Source organism: Leptonychotes weddellii, chromosome 7 (genome assembly GCF_054177405.1).
Source record: "Leptonychotes weddellii isolate Sample4059 chromosome 7, ASM5417740v2, whole genome shotgun sequence".
NCBI classification, from domain to species: Eukaryota; Metazoa; Chordata; class Mammalia; order Carnivora; family Phocidae; genus Leptonychotes; species Leptonychotes weddellii.
The window spans coordinates 41,385,066-41,399,329 of NC_138375.1; the positions used below are offsets into that span (position 1 = coordinate 41,385,066).

At 42.7% G+C, this 14,264-nt stretch overlaps 1 protein-coding gene across 2 annotated transcripts in view; it reads left to right on the forward strand.

The window, feature by feature from the left end:
• Nucleotides 1–14,264, forward strand: part of GRIA1 (glutamate ionotropic receptor AMPA type subunit 1) — a 297,774-nt gene that overhangs the window by 243,251 nt on the left and 40,259 nt on the right. For both annotated transcript variants that reach the window (XM_081826209.1, XM_081826208.1), the window contains exon 12: nucleotides 12,356–12,554. In XM_081826209.1, coding sequence (XP_081682335.1) covers nucleotides 12,356–12,554 — 199 coding nt within the window. The remainder of the gene's footprint in view (nucleotides 1–12,355; nucleotides 12,555–14,264) is intronic.

Here is a 14,264-nt window from a genome sequence, read left to right on the forward strand (position 1 = left end):
AGGTCTTTCATCCATTTTGAGTTTATCTTTGTGTATGGTGTTAGAGAATGGTCGAGTTTCATTCTTCTGTATATAGCTGTCCAATTTTCCCAGCACCATTTATTGAAGAGACTGTCTTTTTTCCAATGCATGTTTTTTCCTGCTTTGTCGAAGATTATTTGACCATAGAGTTGAGGGTTTGTGATGAAAGAACAACAACAATACTAAGTGGCTGACATGCTAATATCTCCATTTTGCAGTTGAGTGTGCCAAAACTCAGAGAGGCTAAGTCACTTCTCCAAGGTCACACAGCCAGTGAGAAAAGAGGTTGGGATTTAAACCCAGGTAGGATGATCTAACAGCCCATAATTTTAACCAGTGTCCCTGGTTTTCTTTATTATAAACATTGCAGGTATTCATTTAGAAAATCAGAGAATAGAAGAAAGTGGAAAAGAAAGAGAGCCTGCAATCCAGCCACCTGGATAACTCTTGGAATATCTTAGTTTACATACTTCCAGATACTTAATCTCTGTCAAAGTTGTTTTCAAATGGGGCTGTATACCAACAGACACATGAAAAGATGCTCAATGTCACTAATCATCAGGGAAACACAAATCAGAACCACAGCAAGATATCACCTTCTATGTGTCAGAATGGTTGGAATCAAAAAACATGAAATAATAAGTGTTGGTGAGAATGTAGAGAAAAAGGAATGTTCACGTACTATTGGTGGGAATGCAAATTGGTTCAGCCACTGTGGAAAACAGTATGGTGGTTTTTTAAAAAATTAAAAATAGAGTTACCACATGATCCAATAATTCTACTACTGGGTATTTATCCAAAGAAAATGAAAACACTAATTCAAAAGGATGTGTGCACCCCTATGTTTCTCACAAGATATGGAAGCAACCTAAGTGCCCACTGATAAATAAATGGATAAAGAAGATGTGGTATAGGGGCACCTGGGTGGCTTAGTAGGTTGAGTGTCTGACTCTTGATTTCTGCTCAGGTCATGATCTCAGGGTCGTGAAATCAAGCCCCACATCAAGCTCGGAGCTGGGCATGGAGCTTTCTTAAGATTCTCTGTCTCCGTCTCCCTCTGCCCCTCCCCCCATTGCTTTACTCTCTCTCTTAAAAAAAAAAAAAGATGTGGTGTATACACACACACACACACACACAATGAAATATTACTTAATCATAAAAAAGAATGAGATTGCCATTTGTGACATGGATAAACCTAGAGGGTATTATGCTAAGTTAAGTCAGAGAAAGACAAATACCATATGATTTCACTTATATGTGGAATCTAAAAAACAAAACAAATGAACAAACAAACAGCAAAAACAGACCCATAAATAGAATAAACTGATGGCTGCTAGAGGAGAGGGTGTAAGGGCATAGGGGAAATGGGTGAAAGGCAGTGGGAGATACAGGCTTCCAGTAGTTACAGAATGAATAAGTCACAGGGCTGAGAGGTACAGCATAGGGAATGTAGTCAGTGATATTGTAATAACGTTGTAGGGTGACAGATGGTAGCTACACTTGTGGTGAGACAGCATCACATACAGAGAAGTTGAATCACTATGTCATACACTTGAAACTAATGTAACTGTGTGTGTCAACTATACTTCAATTTTTAAAAAAGAACACTAAATTTTTTTTAAATGGGGCCATATAGTCTGTTTTGTAACCTGTTTTTTTCCACTTAACAGCATACTGAAAGTTCTTTCCATGTCATCCCTCATTTCTAAATAGTATTAGCTGTTTCTACCAGGTGTCTACTCTGATCCAGGTACCCCACTAGGCCCATTACAGCTCATCCTCACAAAGCTTTTAGGTTGTTCCTGTTCTTGTCCCCATTTCATAAAGAGATGAAACTGAGGCTCAGAGCTATAAAATAACTTGTCCAAACCATATAGTCAATAAATGGCAGGGACAGGAGTAGGAGATCTATACCATTTCTGAACTCTTACTTAATAATTCTCTTCACTGTCCCAGAAAGAGTTGTGTTGTTCCTTTGGTGAAATTATGGGGGGGCTTGGGATAAGAAGAGGAAGAGCAGCTTCTCCCTGCCTTCTGGGGCTGCCCTGCCAGGTTGGTTGGGGATATGTGGGAGGTGGGGACTGAGCATGCAGGGAACTGGGTAAGGTGAAAAATACCTGGCAATGGAAGATTTTCAACTGATTATTCTAAGTAAAATAGCTCCTTTCCATACACACCTTGTGGTGGAGCTAACCAAACATTAATTAGAGCAGAAGTAAAAATTGTTATTTTATCTCCCATTTGCTGGTGGGTCAGGATCTGTTTTTAAAAAGCCCACAACATTCCAACCCTAAGGACTTCAAATTCTGGATATGTTGGGCCACAGATGTCAACCCAGGCCCATACCTGGTACCCTGAGGCAGGTACCCAGGACTTTGGAACCCATCTCACTTCTGAAACCAGCTGGTGGTTCAGCATATAGTAGGAGCACTAGGGAGGACTTTGGATATAGGGAAACCATATGTTTTGGTATTATGGGCTAGCCAGCAGGCAGCTAGCTATAAAAAGAGAGTGGCTTCTTCTAAGAACTTAAGCCCAAAAATATATGTGGAGGAAGTCCCATTTTTAACACCAGTATGGTGCCAAATATTCTTTTGTGTCTAGGAACTGTGGGCAAGTGGTGCTTGGGACCAGAGAAGGTAAACCTTGAAAAACGAGAGTGATGGCCCTGGTCCAAGCTGGACCCACTTTCAGCACAATTAAATCACACCACTGGAATTCGATGGATCTGGGTTCACATTCAAGCTCCATCACCTGTTTTGTGACCTTAAGTAAATTATTTCATCTCTCTGAATCTCACTTTCCTCAACTGTCAAAAGGAAATATGCCTACCTGGGCTGAAGAGGGCGATGAGGATTTATAAAATGGATGCCAAGTGTCTTCTGCAGTATCCAGTTCAAAAGCCATACCCAGAGAACAATGGCTGTTGGGTGGTTACTACATTTGGGGCAAAGTGAAATTCTTACTTGTTCACTTTCTTGTCCCATCTCCACACCACAGCACAGGCTGTTCCTGCCCCCAAGAAATGCCTCTCTATTTGAGAATGTTCAAAGCCTGCCTGCCCTGCACAGCCCTGCCAATGGCCCCTCTTCCATGCTGCCTTTCCAGATTTTTCCCAGTTGTATATGGCTCTTCCCACCTCTGCTTTCCCTTAGAACTTGATCAGTGGTTCCCTGTGCTGTTCACCCCAGCCTGGGTTTCACAGCTCCTTCTGTGTCAGTCATATTCATTCTACTGATTCCCTTGAGAAGAAACTTCTTAGTTATTTTTCATCAGGCTTGGTAAATATCTAGTCCTCAATAAACACTGGGTAATTATTCATTTATTCAGTGTATGTTCACTGAGTACCTGCTTTATGCCAGGCACTATGCTGGGCACCGGGGGTGTAGCAGTGAATGACACAGATAAGACCCCTGGCATCACTAAACCTATATTTTAGTGGAGACAGATAATAAATGAATAACAAATCAATTGATAAATATATATAAAAATCATCTTGGACTGTGATAAGCACTATGAAGAAATGAGGTAAGGTGAGAGAGAGATGGGTGGCAGAGAAAATCCCTAGAGGAGTAGATGTGAGGAGGTGAGGTATGAACATAAACCTAATGGGTGGATGGAGGCACGTTTGGGACAATTTCAGGGAAGTTAGTTCCAGGCAGAGGGAACAGCAATTGCAAAGATCCTGAGGTGGGAAGGAATTTGGTGTATGGTAGGAACAGCAAGAAGGCCAGTGAGGCTGGGGCATGGCGATAATAGGAAAAATGGTACAAGATGAGGTTAGAGGTGAGCCAGATCAGGTTGACCCAAGGAAGGCATTTGGATTTTACTGTCTAAGTGTGCCAAATTTTAAGTGGGGTGGGGAACAGCATGATCCTATTTATAGTTTTAAAAGATTCTCTGGCTACTGTGTGGACATGGATTGTACAAAGATGAGAAAAGAAGCAAAGAAATGTGACAGTGATATTTAGCGTCTAGAATGGGATCTGTGGCTAAGGGGATGACTGGATGGGATGGACTAGATGTGGGGGTGAGAGAAAGAGACAAGGCAGAAATGTCTCCCTGGTATTTGAAGAGTGGGATGGACAGTGATGCCATTTCCTGAGATGAAGAAGAGAGAGAAGAGTTAGTAATGTTGTATTTATTTGGGGCCTCTTGGTAGGAGTTCATTAAAATTTTGTTTTAGATATTTCAGGCTTAACGTGTCAAAGAGACAGTTAGATAAACATGTTAGAGGCCAGGAGAGGGTCTGGAAATTTAAATTTGGGAGTTGTCGGTATCTACAAATAAAGGACTTGGACTGGAGGAGGTCAGCTGGGGCAAGATGGTAGGCAGGGTTGGGAAGAGGGCTGAGGCCTGAGCTTTGGGCAAAGAAAGAACTTGAGATTGGGCAGAAAGGAAGAACCAGCAAAAAAGACTATGTAGGAACAACCTTGGGGCTCCTGAGTGGTTCAGCCAGTTAAGAGTCCAACTCTTCATTTTGGCTCAGATCATATTTTCAGGGTCATGAGATTGAGCCCCACATTGGGCTCTGTGCTGAACATGGAGCCTGCTTAAGATTCTTTCTCCTTCTCTCTCTGCCCCTCCCCCACCTTGTGTGCACATGCATGTGTGCACACATGTTCTCTTTCTCTCTCTCTCAGAAAAAAAAAAAAAGAAAGAGGAAGGAAGGAAGAAGGAAGGAAGGAAGGAAGGAAGGAAGGAAGGAAGGAAGGGCAACCCTCAAGGTAGAAGGAGACTGAGGAGTGGAGGGCCCTAGAAGCTAAGAGGAGTGTTTCTAGAAGAAATCATCAACATCACCATTATTACAGGTGACGTCTTGAGCCCTGCTGTGTCTGTACTAAGTGTAAGACATGACTTACTCCTGGAATTCTTACCATCCATGAGATGGAAATCATTATCTCCATTTTCATGTGTGGAAGCTGATGCTTAGAGAGGGTACCAAATGATTAGTGCATTTTTAGGAATGACTGAACTCATCTACATCCATCCTTTTGCAAACTGTGCCCACACCACACTCCTACAGCCTACCTAAATGGAAAACAATAGGAGCAGAAGACCACACTCTTCTTTGAAACCTAGCTCTGCAAGTGCTGCAAACAGTATACTAGCTCACAGACGACTGGGGCTCTCCTTAGAGCTTGTTGTCTAACCCCCAGCTTCCCACCCCTGGGACTCACCACAGGAGTCCAGGGCCGTCCCCCTGCCACAGTGCTGGAACACAGTGACCAGCAGCTGGGGCGATTAAAATGAGTCACTGCTGCTGTGCCAGGGAAGTGCTGAGTGATTTGCAGCTGGTGACAAATGGATGATTGGCCACCCAGATGCAGTGTCTTAGATGAAGTGGCCTCATCAGTAAAATTGTTGCATGTGGCCAGAGCTATTTACCCTGGTCTGGGAACCTTGATGCGTCATCCCAAGTGAGCCTCTCTCTGAACATAGCTCAGCTCAGTAATTAGCCAAGATGGACTTTTGTTTCTCCCAGTAATTTAGAGGCAGGCCATCTGAATTTCTGCCTTCACACCCATGTTTTCATTACTTTTTAAAAATAGCCATTTGAAGCAGATGACAAAGGGAAATAGGTTGAGCTCAGTGACCTCTTGAGCTCAGCTGAATGAAGGCACACAGGAGGTGTCCCTACAGTCCCCTTCCTCTTGGGGATGACAGGAAATGCTTTTGCAATAAAGAAGAATGTCCATATCCAACTCCTTGTCAGAGAGGTCCTAGAGAGTAGGTTGATGGGATCAAAAGTTGATTGCTTTTTAATAACTTTCCATTCCCCACATCCCAAGGATCTGCTTTCCTGAATGTCCCTGGTCATGGTGTCTGCTCCCTCACCTCCAGGCAGGCCATTGTTCCTCACAACATCTGCATTACCTCCATCCTGAAATGCTTACCCTGTGCCAGGCACTGTGCTACATGTCCCATTTGTATTTTCCTTTTTAATTCTTGAAAATGCCTTGAGTACTATTACTTAATTTTGTAAAGCAACAAGCACAAAGAGATTTAGTGACTTGCCCAAAGTCACACAACCAGTAAGTAACAAGGCAGGACTCCATCCTGCTTTGTCTGACCCCTGCGTCCATTCTCTTGACCAGTGCCCTCTACTTTCTCCCTGAGGATAGCACAAAAGTAATTGTCAAATGAATCATTCTAATATTTTACCTAGGTGTTTATGTGGAGGTGCAAATAACTACATAGATGTCAAGATATTTCTTGACTACTGTAGCACATTAACTTAAATCAAAAGTCTCTGACATTCACAGTAGGATTGAGGGAAGGAGGCAGCAAAATGTGGCCCAAGGCCAAATCCAGCCTGCCATGAGTTTTTATAATTAAAGAATTTTATTAGAATACGGCCATGTGTGTGTGTTTACATGTTGTCTGTGCTTTCACACCACAGCAACAGAGATGGTAGTACATAAGGCCCTCAAAGCCTAAAATATTTACAACCTGGACTTGTACACAAAAAGTTTGCCTATCCCTCGTCTAGAGCAACAAATCCAAGCTGAGAGATTAGAAAGAAACAATTAAAGGCCTGCAACAAATCCTAATCCATGATCAGGACAGGAAATATCTGTCAGAACCAGAAAATGATCCAATCAGAGCCTAGTTATCCTCTATTAGCATCATCTTTAATAATGTATTTAGTGTCTTATTAACAAAAGGAAAAAAATATATCATTTGAAAGAAGAGACAGCTTATGGCCAACATCAAGAGCATGTCAGAATCCATTCACCCAGTAGGCATGAACTGTCATTTGAGCATTGTCCTCTCCCATAGCCCCTGCTCCCATGGATCACCAAATCCTGTTACTTTGATCTCTTCATCTCTTCAGCCAGCCTTCCCCTCCCAATTTCTGTGTGCTCTGTTCTATCGAGTTCAATCCAGCATCATCTCTGTTCATCAATAATACCATAATAATCATCGCAACATCTTAAAAAAATCATTACAGCAGTGTGGTTAGAACAGTAATAGGAGAGTGATTGTAGTGTGATGGGAAAACAGACGGGGTTGCTTAGTGCCTTGCTGGCAATAATTGGGAAGTTTATAGAAGAGATAATACCCCACTACCTCCTCCATTTACCTCTATCTACTGAGCCTTTCCTACCCCCACACCTATTCTGCTTGGCAGTCTCCTACTTATACTCCAAAACCTAGCACAATTTTCTCCTTCTCTGGTAACTCTCCCTGACCCCTGCCAGCAAAGTAATTATCAAGCCTTTCTGTGTCCTTTTAGTGCTACTTTCTTACTTGTCACATAATTGAGATAGTACTATAATTACCATTTATGACATTAACATAAGATGGTGATGATGGCTGTACTGAGGGCCTACTACGCTCCAAACACCATATGAAACACTTGCAGAGAATCAGGGTATCGGACCCCAAAGCTTGTGTTTTAATCACTAGGCTACATTGCCCTCCCATCTTCCCCATAGAAGGCAGAGACTGGTGTATTCACTTTTATCTCTGTAATGCCCAACAGTGCCTGCCATACAACAATGCTTATAAAATGAATGAATAATAGTATGGTACACATTTCTAAAAATTCCTATCCATTGGTCACTCAAACACTAACCTAGGTGCTGCTGTGAAGAGATTTTACAGATGTAATTTGAAGTCCCAAATCAGTTGATTATAAGGTACAGAGATTTTTCCAGGTGGGCCTGACCCAAACAGATGAGCCCTTTAGAAACAAAGGAGGGCACATCATGCAATGAGCACTGGGTGTTATATGCAACTGATGAATTGTTGAACACGACATCTGAAACTAATGATGTACTATGTGTTGGCTAATTGAACATAATAATAAAAAAAATTAACAAAAAAATAAAAATATATAAAAAAAAAAGGAAACAGAGTTTTCTCCAGCTAGTGGAAGTCAGAGAGCTTCAAAGAAAGAGGAATTGCCACACTATTACTGGCTTGAAGATGAAGGAGATACGTGATGCAGAATGCAGGCAACCTCTAGAAGCTGAAAGCAGCCCCTGGCTGACAGCCAGCAAGGAAACAATGATCACAGGGAGGTAAATACTGCAAACAACCAGTAAGCTTGAACAACCCGAGCTCCATATGAGAACCAGAGCCCCAGCCAACACCTGCTTTCAACCTGGTTGAGAGCCTCAGCAGAGACTCTAGACACCCTGATCCAGACTTCTGATCTACAGAACTATAAGACAATGAATGAGTGCTGTTAGAAGCCACTAAGTTTGTGGTGATTTGTTGTGCAGTGAGAGAAAACAAATACAAAGGAGGTTTCCAATTCTATGGAGATGCTGGTGGTCAGACTGCTTTCTGTAGCTCCCACATGTTCCACTGAGCTTTACAAGAAATGAGTGTTGGTTGTGATCCAACACCAGGGAGATATGGGTGGAGGAAGTCCATGCCCATCTAGAAATCAATCAGAATCTGGCAAGGGAAGTAATGTTCTACAGTGGGTAGAGTGCTGGATGAGAAATATGAAGTCCTGGGTCCTACTCCCAGATTTGCCAATGCCTCACTCCGTGACCCTGGATAAATCACCTTATGTCTCACATCTGTAGATCTTTCATCTGTGAGATGGGGATAGTCATCCCTCTCCCATCCATTTTACAGGACTGTAAATATAAGATCAAGTAAGATAAAGAGTCCAACAAGCCATAGAATTTGTGACCAATTCTAGGGGAATATAGAGATTCCTCAATTGCTTAGGTACTTTGGGGAAGAGTTGTGCCAAGTTACAAGACTAATAAAATTCAGGTGACTGGGCATACCTCCAAGGGCCAGATCACAGCTATTCCTTCCCTACTAAGGAATTTATCCTGTAGCTCCCAGCCAGAATAATCCTCACAAAAATATATGCCTCATGTTTCAACAGCACTTTTTAAAGTGATTTTGCCTCTACCATTTTAATTCCAATAGCTTTTATCAGTTAAAGGAAAAGAAACGACTAAGTCTAGTACTGAAAGTTTTGGTTTCTCACCATGACATATGGTTAATCTCACCCATTACACAGAGAAGACTGAGGCCCAGCTGGGCAGGCAACTTGCCAAGGTTATGGCTGGGGCTGGTTAGTGAAAGAGCAAAGACACTCATTCCCAGTCATGGCCTTTATTAATTCCAGTTCCCTACTTTTGGTATGGAACTGGGAAAATACAGAGTTCGTGGATAGAGGCCCAGCTTTGCCTGTACCAGGTCTGAAATGAAGAAGGGCGTAGCCTTACACTCAAGTTCCTATCATGTGGATCAAATGCAAATGAAGCATTGGAATCAGGTCACATTTTGAAGAGCCTCCCCGTGACCCTCTAGTTATTCCATGGATGACACTTGCTGGCTATTAAACAATAGACTCCTTCTTTGCTATCTTTATTAAGTAGGTGGGGATGTGGGGAATAGTGTGCAGGATAAGCTGCTCTCAACACCTAGCAGATAAATATTAATTAAAGGAGAACAGGGAAGAAGGAGCCATTGGCTTGGAACTTTCTTGGGAGGGCTTTGAGTTTCACTAGATGATCCCCAACTTGGGATACCTTAGCTAGGTCTCTCAGTTCAGTCATGTTGGAAAAGGAGGTAGCCATCCTGAACACTTGGTTTGAGGCTATGACTCCAGGCATCCTGGGCTATAAGCAAGTTTGGATTCTCTTGGCCCTGAAAAATATGCCCAATCTCTAGAATCCAATGTGAATAGAACTGACAGGTTATGAAAGAGGTGACATTCATGTATTCATTGTTATTGAGGCCCATCCTGTGCTAGGTGCTATAAGGTTCTTTACTCTTGTGGAGCTTATGATCCAGGGGAACAACAGACTATCAACAATCACACAGGGATCAGATTTCAACTGCAATGTGAGCTGTATGGGGCTCTGAGATTCTTAAGTCTGAATGCTGAAAATGTACTGGGTAAGGTGAGGTCTGAAGGATGAATAGCGTTGATGCAATAATCAGGGGGAAGAGTGGCATGTGATAAGGGTGTGAGTCTTTTGAGTAGGAAGAACCAAACAAAGCCCAATGTAACCAGAGTACAGAGAGCATGTTGTGGAGACACTGGAGAGCAAGTCAGGGACCAGACCACACAGGGCCTTGAGGGTCACCAATGAGTTTGAATTTTATTCCAAGTGTAAGAGAAGGGCTTTCATGGATTTTACACAAAGAAGCAACATGATACAATTAATATTTTTATAAAGATCACTTAGGCTGATTAGGCAAAGGAATGGGAGGACAAGGGGCTGCTGCATGGAGGGAAGTCTAGTTTAGATGCTACTGTGGTCACTCAGACTTGGGAAAAGGGCAGCATCTTCAACACAGCCCTGGAACACTGCTATTTACCACCTCCTAAGGCAAAAGAGCACTGGATTAGTTATCAGAAGACTGGTGTGATTTTGAGTACAGATGTATACTAGTCTTGGGGCATGGGGAGAATAGTTTTGCCTTTATGGGTCTCATTTTGCTTGACTGCCCAATGGAAGCCATGCAGCCTGGTCTACCTACTTATGATTTCAAATCACAGAAACTCAGAGATGGGAGAGATGGGAGGAGTATGGAGAAGGCTGACCCCTTGTGATTTTTGACCTTTCCTCTAAGTAGACTTACGTCCCTAGCACTTTGTACCTGGGGGGGACTAAGAGTGGGCACAAGATACAGCATCTCTGTAAATGGTCTACCACTTGAACATCTTCAGAAATGGCGAAACTCACTCTCACCCTCAGGATAGCCAACTCATTGTTGCACCACCCTACCCATCAAATACCCACTTCTTTGTATTTAGTGTTTGTTTTCCTGAAACTTCTGCCAAATACTCCTAAATCAGATTTCGTGGTACCAGCCTCATGTCAGTCCTTCAGTGAACACCTCTCTCTGCGTCTTTTCTTCTGGTCCCCTCCTCCTGCAGCTATTCTTCACATAACATAGCTTTGCTCCACTCTCCTGGTCTCATTCCTTTAAACAAATTTCCTTTTATTTCCCTTTTAATGTGAAGCATCTAAGAACATTATTTTCCACATAACAAGCAATAACAAATATTTGTTGAATGTTTTGAAGTGAGCACTGTCTGCGTAGAATGAAAAGGAGCCTCCAAGAAATGGAAACAAACTGAACACACAGGAACACGGGAATAACACAGAGAAGGTCAACCAGAAGGTTGAGAGCAGTGTGGAATAAGCAAGCAAGCTAGCAGGCCTGGGTTCTGCTCCTGGGTCAGTGTGATTTGAGACTCAAGTTTCTTTATCTGTAAAACTTACGGGTTGGATTGGTGATTTGTTTGGTTGTTAAGCATAAGGTTTTAGTTAAGCACTGTCACCTACTGAAGGCTGAGCTTGAGGCTGTCAAGGCACATGTTAGAAAGGATATAAAGTTACAGTAGCTCCAGGATGACACTTCCTTAACAAATTGAGCTGGATGGAAAGAGAAACAGAATGCAAATAACTTTATCACTATATGATTTGGTATAATCGGCATCGACGCCGTGTCTGTCGACCACATCAAATTACCTCATAAGACATCGACATCATTTTGAAATATCTTTGGGAAAATGTTCTAGAATTGGAAATCTCTTAGCCAAATGTGCAAGATCACAGTAGAACTCTTGACTAATCCTATTTCTCTTCATTGTTGGGCATAAGAGGAGAATAGGACTCTAAGAAGAAGATCAAGGATCGATTTCTCACCTCATTTATCATTATCATAGTTGCCATTTTGATCCAGTACAAAATATTCTTTGTCTTTCATTTCAGCCAAACTCTTTCTCTGTGGTAGAGGGGAGCACTGTGCCTACCCTCAACAGTGACATTCCCCTGAAGTGGCTAGAGTACAAGTGTTCTCATTCTGTCTCCAAACCATTCTCCCTTCCTTTCCTTCATTTGGTGACCTTTGATGATCAAAAGAACAATAATGAGAAGGCAGTCTGGAAACATTTCTGAACATGATCAAATATGTGCATCACGTGTGTAAATGCATTTGTACTCATATATGTGTGCACAAACATTTGGTGTGTATGTAACTGCATTTAAAAGGATGTTTGTACATGTGTATGATTTTGTGGACAAGTGTTGACATATCTGTCTTTGTTGGTATGTGTATTGATGTATATGTATGTGTGAAAGTGGTGTGAATATATGCCTGTGGGGTTTTATCACCCCTGAAGAATAGCAAGCACATAGGTCTTTATCTGTGTTAAGGAACAAAATGCCAACAAGAATCTCTCTGACATGAATTCTTGCATCTAGCTGACAGAGGAGAAGGGTGTAATAGGGTTTGACAGCTCTGCCGACAGGGCTTAGGCTGGCCCTTGGCCCTACCCCATAGCCTTCTGCAGTTGATGTCTATGCTTCTGACACCTCTTCCCTTTGGCCTGCAGGTCCCTGTCTGGCCGCATCGTTGGTGGTGTCTGGTGGTTCTTCACCTTGATCATCATCTCCTCATACACAGCCAACCTGGCTGCCTTCCTGACCGTGGAGAGGATGGTGTCTCCCATCGAGAGTGCTGAGGACCTAGCGAAGCAGACGGAAATCGCTTACGGGACCCTGGAAGCAGGGTCCACTAAGGAGTTCTTCAGGGTAGGAACATCCCTTGTCCTAAGGCACCTTCACAAAAGGGAACCACTACTGTCATTAAAATATCCTCACTAAGGAGCATGTGATTATAGGCAACCAGGGCAACTGCTTAACTCAGTACAAGTCAGGGAAACCAAACCCAGAGCATTTCTCAGCTTTCTACAAATCCCAGAGAAATCTACATTTCTATATTTGTGATAACTTCAAAGCTCTTGCATTGAACCAGATTCCTTACATATTCCAGACTGTGCCAAGTTCTCTGAGGGCTGCAAAGGATATGACATGCAGTTCCTTCCCTGCTCCCACACATACTTGCAATCTAATTAGTAATTGATTAGGATCAGCTTAGGGACAAAGTCCAGATCTTTGCCCTCTATGTCCCCTCCTTAGAGACTTGATGAATAAGAAGATGGTATATGGGAAACAATTACTGGAACAGGTGGTCTATTTAACAGTGCCAGGAGAGAGAAAATGTGAAGTGAGAGTGGAGGTGGTGGAGACAGCATGTGACCGGAGACAACAAGTGAAGGCAGAGGAGCAGAGAGCTTAGGAGCCTAGGGTCAGCCAGACCTAGGACTGGAACCTGGCTCCATCCTTGTTCTCTGGCCCTTAGCCTCATTGACATTATTTCCTCATCTATAGAGTCTGGAGAATAATATCTACCTCAAGGGTCATTATAAGATTAAAAGAGATGAGGCATCTAAGACACAAGGCTCTATTTCCTGTTAGGGCTTTGGGGTATACGCATTTGGGAGCCACTTTGGTGGAAGAGTAGGGATCTGTAGCCACAAACATTGACAACATTTCTAGGCACCATGAAACGGGCAGACCTGGTTGGCTCATTACATTCCAGGCAAAGGGGACAACTTGAACCAATGCCCCAAAGCAGAAAAACCTGGAGTTCCCTGGACTTTAGATATGTTCATCCTAAAAGTTGAACAAATAACACATGGAGTTACCATGTTTTGATGAAATAAAAAAATGATAAACAATTGCTACCGCTTACCTAGCACTTACTATGAATCAAGCCCTGTGCTAGCACACCTTGCGTGAATTATCTCATTTAATCCTCTCGTTAGAGAGGAGTTAGAAATTCGTTGTCCCCGTTTCATATATGAAGCTCAGAGAAGTAAAAGTAATTGCCTGAGGTCACACAGCTAATAAGTAGCAGGAGGGGACTAGACAGCAAGCTTCTATTTTGCTTCAGGCAAGGGATAGGGATCCTGTGCTGACCTACCAGGTTCTCACTGCAACTTCATGGAGCAAACCTCTGACCCAGGGTGAACCCACAGAGTGATATGCTCAGTTTCCTGATCATGGGCTCGGGGTTCTATATGACAAGCAGAAAGGGGACCAAAGTCTTAACAATCACTGATCCAGTCTCCAAGTCTAAAATCATCCACTTTCAATATATTGGAGCAAGAAGGTAACTCGGAGGTCACATGGTCAGAGTCTGTCATTTTAGAGAGCGACATGACTTGCTTAAGCTTATCCAACCAGCTAGTAGAAAAACCTCCTATAATCTCATCATAATTCTCTGACATTTTTAGCCTGCAACCAAAATGTGAAGATGTCTGATATTTGTCCGTATAGCCAGTCCTATGCCCCAGGCCTACTGATGAAGTTGGGGAACAACCAATTCACTTAACCATTACATACCCATGTTCTCATCCCCGATATCTGAGCACATCACCATCCCCAAAGCACTTTCCC